The sequence below is a fragment of the Odocoileus virginianus genome, chromosome 15 (assembly GCF_023699985.2).
Source record: "Odocoileus virginianus isolate 20LAN1187 ecotype Illinois chromosome 15, Ovbor_1.2, whole genome shotgun sequence".
Classification (NCBI taxonomy): Eukaryota; Metazoa; Chordata; class Mammalia; order Artiodactyla; family Cervidae; genus Odocoileus; species Odocoileus virginianus.
The window spans coordinates 47,629,752-47,642,183 of NC_069688.1; the positions used below are offsets into that span (position 1 = coordinate 47,629,752).

Below are 12,432 nucleotides of genomic sequence, written 5' to 3' on the forward strand. Positions count from 1 at the left end.
AGTATAGCCATTTTGACAATATTGATTCTTCCAATCCATGAACACGGTATATTTCTCCATCTGTTTGTGTCCTCTTTGATTTCTTTCATCAGTGTTTTATAGTTTTCTATGTATAGGTCTTTTGTTTCTTTAGGTAGATATACTCCTAAGTATTTTGTTCTTTTTGTTGCAGTGGTGAATGATGTTGTTTCCTTAATTTCTCTTTCTGTTTTCTCATTGTTAGTGTATAGGAATGCAAGAGATTTCTGTGTGTTAATTTTATATCCTGCAACTTTACTATATTCATTGATTAGCTCTAGTAATTTTCTGGTAGAGTCTTTAGGGTTTTCTATGTAGAGGATCATGTCATCTGCAAACAGTGAGAGTTTCACTTCTTCTTTTCCTATCTAGATTCCTTTTACTTCTTTTTCTGCTCTGATTGCTGTGGCCAAAACTTCCAACACTATGTTGAATAGTAGTGGTGAGAGTGGGCACCCTTGTCTTGTTCCTGATTTCAGGGGAAATGCTTTCAATTTTTCACCATTGAGGGTGATGCTTGCTGTGGGTTTGTCATATATAGCTTTTATTATGTTGAGGTATGTTCCTTCTATTCCTGCTTTCTGGAGAGTTTTAATCTTAAATGGATGTTGAATTTTGTCAAAGGCTTTCTCTGCATCGATTGAGATAATCATATGGTTTTTATCTTCAATTTGTTACTGTGGTGCATTACATTGATTGATTTGCGGATATTAAAGAATCCTTGCATTCCTGGGATAAAGCCCACTTGGTCATGGTGTATGATTTTTTTTAATATGTTGGATTCTGTTTGCTAGAATTTTGTTAAGGATTTTTGCATCTATGTTCATCAGTGATATTGGCCTGTAGTTTTCTTTTTTTACGGCATCTTTGTCTGGTTTTGGAATTAGGGTGATGGCCTCATAGAATGAGTTTGGAAGTTTACCTTCTGCAATTTTCTGGAAGAGTTTGAGTAAGGTAGGTGTTAGCTCTTCTCTAAATTTTTGATAGAATTTAGCTGTGAAGCCATCTGGTCCTGGGCTTTTGTTTGCTGGAAGATTTCTGATTACAGTTTCGATTTCCTTGCTTGTGATGGCTCTGTTAAGATCTTCTGTTTCTTCCTGGTTCAGTTTTGGAAAGTTATACTTCTCTAAGAACTTGTCCATTTCTTCCAAGTTGTCCATTTTACTGGCATAGAGCTGCTGGTAGTAGTCTCTTATGATCTTTTGTATTTCAGTGTTCTGTTGTGATCTCTCCATTTTCGTTTCTAATTTTGTTAATTTGGTTCTTCTCCCTTTGTTTCTTAATGAGTCTTGCTAATGGTTTGTCAATTTTGTTTATTTTTTCAAAAAACCAGCTTTTAGCTTTGTTGATTTTTGCTATGGTCTCTTTAGTTTCTTTTGCATTTATTTCTGCCCTGATTTTTAAGATTTCTTTCCTTCTACTAACCCTGGGGTTCTTCACTTCTTCCTTCTCTAGTTGCTTTAGGTGTAGAGTTAGGTTATTTATTTGACTTTTTTCTTGTTTCTTGAGGTGGGCCTGGAATGCTATGAATCTTCCCCTTAGCACTGCTTTTACAGTGTCCCATAGGTTTTGGGTTGTGTTTTCATTTTCATTCATTTCTATGCATATTTTGATTTCTTTTTTTATTTCTTCTATGATTTGTTGGTTATTCAGAAGTATGTTATTTAGCCTCCATATGTTTGATTTTTTAATAATTTTTTTCCTGTAATTGAGATCTAATCTTCCTGCACTGTGGTCATAAAAGATGACTGGAGTGATTTCAGTTTTTTTGAATTTTCCAAGACTAGCTTTATGGCCCAGGATGTGATCTATTCTGGAGAAGGTTCCGTGTGCACTTGAGAAAAAGGTGAAGTTGATTGTTTTGGGGTGAAACATCCTATAGATGTCAATTAGGTCTAGCTGGTCCATTGTGTCATTTAAAGTTTGTGTTTCCTTGTTAATTTTCTGTTTAGTTGATCTATCCATAGTTGTGAGTGGGGTATTAAAGTCTCCCACTGTTATTGTGTTACTATTAGTTTCCTCTTTCATACTCGGTAGCATTTGCCTTACATATTGCGGTGCTCCTATGTTGGGTGCATATATATTTATAATTGTTATATCTTCTTCTTGGATTGATCCTTTGATCATTATGTAGTGTCCTTCTTTTTCACAGCCTTTATTTGAAAGTATTTTATCTGATATGAGTATTGCAACTCTTGCTTTCTTTTGGTCTCCGTTTGCATGAAATATTTTTTTCCAGCCCTTCACTTTTAGTCTGTATGTGTCCCTTGTTTTGAGGTGGGTCTCTTGTAGACAGCATATATAGGGGTCGTGTTTTTGTATCCATTCAGCCAGTCTTTGTCTTTTGGTTGGGGCATTCAACCCATTTACATTTAAGGTAATTATTGATAGGTGTGGTCCCATTGCCATTTACTTTGTTGTTTTGGGTTCACGTTTATACAACCTTTCTCTGTTTCCTGTCTAGAGAAGATCCTTTAACAATTGTTGAAGAGCTGGTTTGGTGGTGCTGAATTCTCTCAGCTTTTGCTTGTCTGTAAAGCTTTTGAATTCTCCTTCATATCTGAATGAGATCCTTGCTGGGTACAGTAACCTAGGTTTTAGGATATTATCTTTCATTACTTTAAGTATGTCCTGCCATTCCCTTCTGGCCTGGAGGGTTTCTATTGATAGATCAGCTGTTATCCTTATGGGAATCCCTTTGTATGTTGTTTCTCCCTTGCTGCTTTTAATATTTGTTCTTTGTGTTTGATCTTTGTTAATTTGATTAATATATGCCTTGGGGTGTTTCGCCTTGGGTTTATCTTGTTTGGGACTCTCTGGGTTTCTTGGACTTGGGTGGCTATTTCCTTCCCCATTTTAGGGAAGTTTTCAGCTATCATCTCCTCGAGTATCTTCTCATGGCCTTTCTTTTTGTCGTCTTCTTCCGGGACTCCTATGATTCTAATGTTGGGGCGTTTCACATTGTCCCAGAGGTCCCTGAGGTTGTCCTCATTTCTTTTGATTCTTTTTTCTTTTTTCCTCTCTGCTTCATTTATTTCCACCATTTTATCTTCTACCTCACTTATCCTATCTTCTACCTCCATTATTCTGCTCTTGGTTCCCTCCAGAGTGTTTTTTATCTCATTTATTGCATTATTCATTTTTAATTGACTCTCTCTTATTTCTTCTAGGTCCTTGTTAAACATTTCTTGCATCTTTTCAATCTTTGTCTCCAGGCTATTTATCTGTAACTCCATTTTGTTTTCAAGATTTTGGATCATTTTTATTATCATTATTCTAAATTCTTTTTCAGGTAGATTCCCTATCTCCTCTTTTGTTTGACTTGGTGGGCTTTTTTCATGTTCCTTTACCTGTTGGGTATTTCTCTGCCTTTTCATCTTGTTTAGATTGCTGTGTCTGGAGTGGGCTTTCTGTATTCTGGAGGTCTGTGGTTCCTTTTTATTGTGGAGGTTTTACCCAGTGGGTGGGGTTGGACGATTGGTTTGTCAAGATTTCCTGGTTAGGGAAGCTTGTGTCAGCGTTCTGGTGCGTGGAACTGGATTTCTTCTCTCTGGAGTGCAATGGAGTGCCCAGTAATGAGTTTTGAGATGGGTCTGTGTGTTAGGTGTGACTTTGGGCAGCCTGTATGTTGACACTCAGGTCTGTGTTCCTGCGTTGCTGGAGAATTTGCGTGGTATGTCTTGCTCTGAAACTTACTGGCTCTTGGGTGGTGGTTGGTGTCAGTGTAGGTATGGAGGCTTTTCAACGGTCTCTTATTACTTAATGTTCCGTGTAGTCAGGAGTTTTCTGGTGTTCTCAGGTTTTGGGCTTAAGTCTCCTGCCTCTGGATTTCAGTTTTATTCTTCCAGTAGTCTCAAGACTTCTCCAACTATACAGCACTGATAATAAAACTTTTAGGTTAATGGTGAAAAGATTCTCCCCCGTGAGGGACACCCACAGAGGTTCACAGAGTTACATGAAGAAGAGGAGAGGGAGGAGGGAGATAGCAATGAGCAGGAGGAGAAAAAGGGGGACTCAAGAGGAGAGAGACAGATCTACGCAGTTGTCTGTTCCCAGAGTGTTTTCCATAGCCCAGACACCCACAGAGATTCACAGAATTGGATTGGGAAGAGAAGGGGAAAGGAGGAAATAGAGGTGTTCTGAGGTAGAAAACAGAGAGTCAAAAGTGGGAGAGAGTAATCAACACACTCCTGAATAGAAATGGGAACTGAATATTGGATTCGTAAATGTCCAAAATTTATATTACATACTGAAAAGCAAAGATTAAAAATCTAACGTAGAGATTAGACTCTTTAAAGTAAAATATTTAAAAACAGAAACAAAAACACCAAAAAAAATTTAGAAATATATATGAAGTTTGGTTTAAGGCTTCTTTTTTTTTTGAAAGGTTATAGTGAAATGAATATGAAAATTAAGGAATAATAGAGGAGTATTAGAGGACTTTAAAAGGAAATAAGAAAAACAAGAAAAAGAAAAAAAAACAAAAAAAATTTTCCCCTAATTAAAAAAATCATAAAAATATATGAAAATGAAAGTTAAGGAGCAATGGGGGAGTAATAGGGAATTAAAAAAAATAATAATAGAGAAAAAATTTAAAAAGGTAAGAAGAAAAAAAATTTTTTTAATTAAAAAAAATATATATATATATCTCTCTCTCTAGGAATTTCTCTGGAGCTGTTGCGGTCAGTGTGGGTTCGGTTCAGTTTCAGATAGCTCCTCATTCCAGTTTACACTTCTGGATATCTATAGGCCCCTCCCAGTGTAGTCGGTGTTAGCTACAGGGATTTTAATCTGTTGCACCGGTCCTTTCTGAAGCGGTTCCCTTTGTTTATTTGGCTTCTGTTTGCCGTCTCTTCGGTGTGTAATTTCCGCCCTGACACAGGCAGGGGGAGGTGATCTCTTATTTAGGTTCGCTAGTTCAGTTCCGTCCTGCTACGGGGAGGGCGGGGCGCTGCAGACAGATATCGCTGTGTGTGGATAGCACTCACCGTGTTCCGGCCACACGGGGTTTGCCCCGCTCACGGGTGTCTGTGCTTTCCCCGTCTACACTGCTCAGGCTCCCTGCTGCTCTATAGGGAGCTGCCCTGCGTTGTGTGCGGTTCCAGTTTTCGGGTGCTCCACAAAACTGCAGATTCGGTTGCGCCTGCGTTTTGTGCCTTCCCCGGCCTGAGCGGCCCAGGCAGCCAGGGGCTTGACCAGCGCACTCTCCCCGGGTGCGGCGCGCACTCTCCCCTCTGCGGCCCCAGCCTCAGTTTCTGTGCGCGCCAGTCGGGTACCAGCGGCTTGTGTTTGTTCTCAGGAGCTGGCCTCTAGCTGAGACCTTCCCGGCAGCGGATGTCAACCATCCATAATCTCAGGGAGTCTTTGGATAGAAACTGGAGGCCTGTTTGCAGTGTGGGAGGGGAGGCTGTCTCTGGGGCCGGGTGTGCCCCTTTCCCCTCCCCCCTGCCTACTGCCTCCGGTGGTGGGGATGGGCTGGTCCGCTGCAAGCTAGCTCTTCTCTGGAGTTTCTCAGTCCCTTTGTTTTGCGAACAGCCGGCAGTGTGTTCGGGCTGGTTAATTTTCTCCGTTGCTATCCCACAGTTTAAAAGAGCTCCCCCTGATTACTCTCAGGGCCTTCGGGCCTGGTCCTTACCCTAAGCAATGCCGCCCGCTCCTCTCCGTTCGGCCCCCACTTGCTGGTGGCGGATGCGGGTGTCTGGGGTACTTTTCTGCTGGGAGTTGCTTTTAGGCACGTAATCTGTGGGCCTTATTTAATTTTTCCTCCCAGTTAGGTTGCCCTCCGAGATTCGAAAACTTCCCCTAGACCCGCCAGTGCGAGGGTTTCCTGGTGTTTGGAAACTTCCTCTATTAAGACTCCCTTCCCTGGACGGGTCTCCGTCCCTAGCTCTTTTGTCTCTCTTTTTCTTTTATATTTTGTTCTACCTCCTTTCGAAGACAATGGGCTGCTTTTCTGGGCGCCTGATGTCCTCAACTAGCGATCAGAAGTTGTTTTGTGAAGTTTGCTCAGCATTCAGTTGTTCTTCCGATGAATTTGTAGGGGAGAAAGTGGTCTCCCCGTCCTATTCCTCCGCCATCTTGGCTCCTCCTCGACAGATTGTTTATGACTATCCTGTTGGTTACTAACATAATTTTAAAAACTATTTTAGTTAACTCCTGAGATAAAATAATGCTCCTTTACTGTTGAACCTATAGCCCTTTTTCTCTTCTGCCTGTCTTTTGAATTTGTTAATAAACTCAAAATACAGAACTTCATTTTTTAGTATTATTTAGTATTCTTAGGCTGTTAAAATTAGACATTGGGCTTTAATGATAATAACTGCTATGTAGAAAATAAAGTACTGATCATAATAAATAAGTAATTTTTGAAATCCTCTAGGCAATGAGGAAAGGTCTACTGGATGTGCTTCCAAAAAATTCATTAGAAGATTTAACAGCAGAAGACTTTAGGCTTTTGGTAAATGGCTGTGGTGAGGTTAACGTGCAGATGCTGATCAGTTTCACCTCTTTCAATGATGAATCAGGTATGAAATTTATTAAATGTTTACATGAGAAATAAACTATACAGATAATTTGGTCAGTTTTTTGGGTTTCTGGTTCTTAACCTATTTATAGGGACTTAGGAAATGCTGTTTATTACTCATGTTTTTATATATTTTAAGGTACGCTTGGACTATGATAGCTTATTATTAGGTTATTCCTAATTCTTTTATTGCTTTATTTTTCTACGTTTTAAAGAATGTATGGTTTAGTATGAAATAGTAAAAATTCTTTGTGGTGAACAGCTGTGTTAAAAGGGTTTTTATTTATTTAGAAAAAAAATAATCCTTATGAAAATTCTATTGGCCTTTCCCAATTCATATTTCTTAAGCTCTCTAAAGAATTTGATTGCATGATGTAGCCTTTTCCCCTTCTGCCTCTCTTTTGAATTTGTTAATAAGAAACTCAAATTACAGAGCTTCACTTTTTAGAAGTTCAGAACTGAACCAGGAGCACACTTAGAAAGACATACAACACACAACCACATGAAGAATCTAGAAAGAGTAACAAGAGGTAGTGATAATCCTAGAATAACATTTGTCATCACTGCTTGATTTGTTGCAGCTTTTTCTTTTCAAAGTCCCATATTCTAGGAGTAGACTTTTTAGCTGTGACTATACAATAAAATGGGCTTCCCTGGTGGCTCAGACGGTAAAGAATTCGCCTGCAGTGCAGGAAACCAGGGTTTGATCTCTGGGTTGGGAAGCTCATTTGGAGAAGGGAATGGCAACACTGTCCATTATTCTTGCCTGGAGAATTCCATGGACAGAGGCACCTGGTGGGTTACAGTCTCTGGGGTTGCAAAGAGTCAGACAAGACTGAGTGACTAACACAACAAAATACTGGAACTTCCAAGAAATTCATGAGAAGACTATATCTCTAGTCCAAGATTAATTCCATACATGAAGGTACCAGTTTTTTCCCTTTTATTATTCATATTTTGCAAACAGCTTCAGCCAAATTATAGTAAGTTAAATTTGGGTAAATTTCCTTGTTTTTCTTTGCTTGGTCACATGCAGATCACTGCATAATAGTTTTTGTGCTAAATAATAATATAGTTTTTAATATCTGTGACATAAGAATTTGGTTTATTTATTGATATAAACTAAAAACCTAGAAGGCAAAAAATTTATCTAAAGACCCTCCAAGTATGATCCTCAAATCAACAACATCAGCATCATATGGAAGCTTTTTAGAAATGCAGAATCTCTGGTTTCTTTCCCCTTTCTTCCCCCATACCTAGTGAATGAGAATCTGCATTTTAAAAGGATCTCCCAAGTGACTTGTAAACTCATTAAACTTTGAGAAGTACTGGTTTAACATCATGAGAAGAATCATGACTTAGTGGTGGAATTAAAGTCATGTGATTTTTGAGGCTGTGGTTCGTTCTGCTTGTCTTGGTCATTGGGATAGACTAACGAACTATAGAGGTTTCACATTACACAAATGGTCTGTATTAGGATTAGATCCCCCCATTCACATTTTAATTTTATAAGTAGTATTCTAAAAATACAACTGATACAGAATATTTATTGAATTTATATTTATTTGTAGGAGAAAATGCTGAGAAGCTCTTACAGTTCAAGCGGTGGTTCTGGTCAATTGTAGAGAAGATGAGCATGACAGAACGACAAGATCTTGTAAGTGTTTTCATAAAATTCGTAGAAGAAAGTGTAAAAACCTTAAATACTCTGTATGAAAGACAGCCTTTTGTTTTAAATTGGTAATGATTTTAATTTTGGCTAAGGAAATTGAAGACCAAAAATAAAAGGCAATTTTGTTTTTCTGTTCTGTAGTAGGACATCTGAAGTATGACTGAAGTATGAGTAAAACTATAAACAGAGTAAAATACATCTTAGCTATTAAAATGCTATCCTTAGTCCCAGAATATACAATATCAGCTTACTGTTGAGACACGTTTTTCCCCCTATAGTGAGTGCTAATGTATGTTAGTGGCCTCTTTCGTCCATCCTTAATCTTTTTGACTAGCTGCAAGTGTTTGCAAAATTTTTTAATAGAATCGTAATTGCTCTGTGTGCTGTGAATAGAGTAATTGCGGCACTAGGTCTGTGATTTTAATCTTTGAAGTGTTCGGACTTCGCTGGGGGCTCAGCTGGTGAAGAACCTGCCTGCAATGCTGGAGACCCAGGTTCGATCCCTGGGTTGCGAAGATCCCCTGGAGAAGGGAATGGTCTATGATTTTAACCTTATTACTTATTAAGTTAATAAATTAAGACGTAAATAAATCATAAATTAAGACAGTATAAACTTTGATCATATTGAAGTCTATCAAGTCTGTAGCGTTTATGTCCAACTGTGATTATATCCAAATCAACCTGTCCAGTAGCCTTAAAAGGTAGTCCCCTGTAGACTTTCTTGTAGAAATTTGAGGGACATTCCTTATTCAGAAAATCTCTATTCATATTCCTCATAGTTCCTTATGTCATTTGCCCCTGTTGAACCAGCCTTAGTTCTCAGTATTCTAAACCTCTAAACCACAGTATTCCAAACCTCTGTGTATAATATATACACAGAGGTTTATAATTTATAAAAAATGATACAATTTCTAGATATATCCCCCAATTTTATTTGAGAGGGGGGAATAGTTGGGCAGGAAAGCACAGAGCTTGCAGTTTCCTATTTACCTAGAAAGGTAGTCTGTAACTTATTTTTTGTGGGGAGGGGGCCATGCGTTTACCATTCCTTCATCTTCACATGGCCCCAGGCGCCTTCCAGTATTTCCCTACTATAGCAAGACAGGTTGTCCAGCAGTCCTAGCTGTCAGGTTTTTTTTTTTATTCTTGGCTTGGCCATGTAGTAGTTTCCTAGGCTTCTCCCTAGGTTCATTCCTTATAATTCCATGTATTTTAACTTTCATAAACTTGTAGACCAATCCTGAAGTCCCTACCAGTGCAGATACTGTATCTGTACCTGTTGGTTTTAAGAGTACCTGAGTTGCTTATTAGGGTTCCTGTAGTCAGTCTGGATTCAGAGCAAAACCAATATGTCCTGTCTAGTCAGTCAAGTTAAAATCTCACTGCATTTCTGCCATCTCCTAGAAGAGAAATTTGCTAACTATTCAGTCTTTTACAAAAGAGAGAGAATATCTCCCTCTCTGGGGGCCTCAAAATGTCCAGCAGCAGCTTTAATTGTGAGCTTCACTCTTTAAACTCCTGTGTTCTTTGGGTTTAGCAGTATATCACGGTATCTTTTACCTCCTCCTCTTCCTCTTTTGGGAGGTTATCTTCACATATTGTTAGGCTTTTCCATATGTGTCTTAGGGACATAACGGTTTCCTAAACTCTTCTCCCTTGAATTACTAGCCCTAGGGTTATGCAATAAAACTACATACATAGTGTATTTCCCTCTTGGAAAGTCATAGTTCACTAGTAAAAGTTTTGAGAAGTCCTCTGTTATGTATTTCTTTTTCCAACTTCTTGGAGGTCCAGCAGTATAGTAATCTGGCTCTGGGTAACCACATTTATCCTTGGAGAAACACTTTACATTGTTTGTTTTTTACCTGTAAAATGAGTAGTTTGGGCCAGGTTTATATCTGTAGTACCTTCCAGCCCATTTATAAATTATTTGAAGATTTTGCAGACGCTGACACTTGAAGAGTTTCGTTTTTCCCTGCTTCTTCCTGTAGAATTCTAGATGGGATTTCTCACATAACTATGCTTCAGGAACTAGTTTAGGGTTCCTAGTCTGAGATAATGAATATATTTGTCTGTTTGTATGTGTTAAGTTGCTTCAGTCATGTCCGACTCTTTGTGACCCTATGGACTGTAGCCCACCAGGTTCCTCTGTACGTGGGACTCTCCAGGCAAGAATACTCAAGTAGGTTTCCATGTCCTCCTCCAGGGGATCTTCCCGACATAGGGATTGAACCCACAATTCTTAACCTCTCCTGCATTGGCAGGCTGGTTCTTTCCACTAGCGCCACCTGGGAAGCCCTTTTGTCTGTTTAGTTGTGTACTATAAATGCAAGATTTTAAAAGCTTTACCTTAAGAGATAGTCACTGTCTACTATCAATGAGGAAAGGTATGTATTAATAAAAATATTTCAGGAAAGTATATCTTTGGTTTTATTTAAAGAAAAAATAATTTACACTATCTTACACAAATTAGATGTGTTTTAAAACTCAATGTTAGCATGGCTTATTGCATGGATTTTGATGTACAGTATATGCTGTCTGACAATTACTATTACAAAATCATTGTATGTCACAGTGCACCACTGAAAAACATTGGGTGGTTTTGCTAGTAGATAAAATGCATAATAACTTTTTGATAGCCTCTGTGAATTTTGAACCTTTTTCAGAGACCTTGTGCCTTATTCCCACTAAGAGACGCTCTGCGAAATTAGCAACAGGAAGGGCTCTTAGACAGCATTTGGTCAGGTAGCCTCATGTTACATATGAGAAGCTGAGGCATTTGAAACATAGTCACTTTTCTACATAGCTGACACTTTTTTCTCTTCCAACCCTGAAACTTTCGTTTTGAATATAAGAAATTTAAAAGACTGTTCTAAATGATACCCCTTTGTAGGTTTTAACACATGAATGGGGCTGTATGTATAATTGCCAGAATTAAGGATTGAATGTTAATCTCTTAAAAGCCAAACATGTGATTATTATACTTATGTTTAGGTTTACTTTTGGACATCAAGCCCTTCATTACCAGCCAGTGAAGAAGGATTTCAGCCTATGCCCTCCATCACAATAAGACCACCAGATGACCAACACCTTCCTACTGCAAATACTTGCATTTCTCGACTTTACGTCCCACTCTATTCCTCTAAACAGATTCTCAAACAGAAATTGCTACTCGCCATTAAGACCAAGAATTTTGGTTTTGTGTAGAGTATAAAACGTGTGTATTGCTGTGTAATATTACTTGCTAATTTTGTAGATTTTTCCCATTTGTCTATAAGAGTTTATGGAAGTTGATGCTGTCGCATACCCTGTGGTACCTTTACCTTAAAGAGATGAATGCAAACATTCCTTGCTCAGTTTGTAGCTTAAAGGCCTGAGGAGCACTAGCAACATTTGACTATAATGGTTTGCTAGTCAACAACTTCTGGGTCTAACCCCAGCCAAAGATGACAGCAGAACAACATAATTTACACTGTGATTTATCTTTTTGCTGAGGGGAAAAAAATGTAAAACGTTCTGAAAATTCACTGCTGCCTTTGTGAAAAGTGTTTCAGCGAAGGTTCTTGTATAGAGGGAATAGGGAATTTCAAAATAAAAAATTAAGTATGTTCTGTGTTTCATTTTAACTTTTTTTATGGTGTTTAATTTGTGGTTGGCTGCGGTTGTGTATCGTATATGGAACTTGTAAAAAAGTTCTGAACATTCAGATCTTAAGAAATGAAATATCTTTTACCTATAAAAACCACTTTTATTGCAGTTTGACTGCATTGAGCTCTAGGATATTAAAATGATATCACTAATATTTTGCATGTAATTTGTTCATTTGAGGGCACTTTTTTGTACATATGATGGGGGCCAATGCACAATACTTTATCACAATCAACTTTTTTCTTTGTATCCCTATTTCAATGAGCAGTCAGTCAGGTATTCTGCACTTCAGTTCTAACTAGACATTTGTACTAAGGCATTTCAGTTATGTAAACTCAGCCTGGGCACTTTCTGATAACTGTAAAATGTTTTATAAGATCATGATTATTGAAGATACATTTTGGAAAATTTTAAATGTTCGTGAGCAGCTTAACTACTTTTGTATCTAGCCTTTTTTAAGTATCTTGTTACATTTACTTTTTTAAATAAATTACAGAAGAAATGTCAAGTAATATGAAGAAACAATAGTTTTTATTTATGTAGTTGTACATTTTTTAAACTAAGGGCAATA

General features: G+C 38.1%; 1 protein-coding gene across 1 annotated transcript in view; it reads left to right on the forward strand.

The window, feature by feature from the left end:
- Positions 1-11,839, forward strand: part of UBR5 (ubiquitin protein ligase E3 component n-recognin 5) — a 144,277-nt gene extending 132,438 nt beyond the window's left edge. The window contains exons 57-59 of the mRNA XM_070477316.1: positions 6,398-6,542; positions 8,113-8,198; positions 11,208-11,839. Of these exons, the coding sequence (XP_070333417.1) occupies positions 6,398-6,542; positions 8,113-8,198; positions 11,208-11,420 (444 nt within the window). The 3' untranslated portion in view covers positions 11,421-11,839. The remainder of the gene's footprint in view (positions 1-6,397; positions 6,543-8,112; positions 8,199-11,207) is intronic.
- The last annotated feature ends 593 nt before the right edge of the window (positions 11,840-12,432 follow it).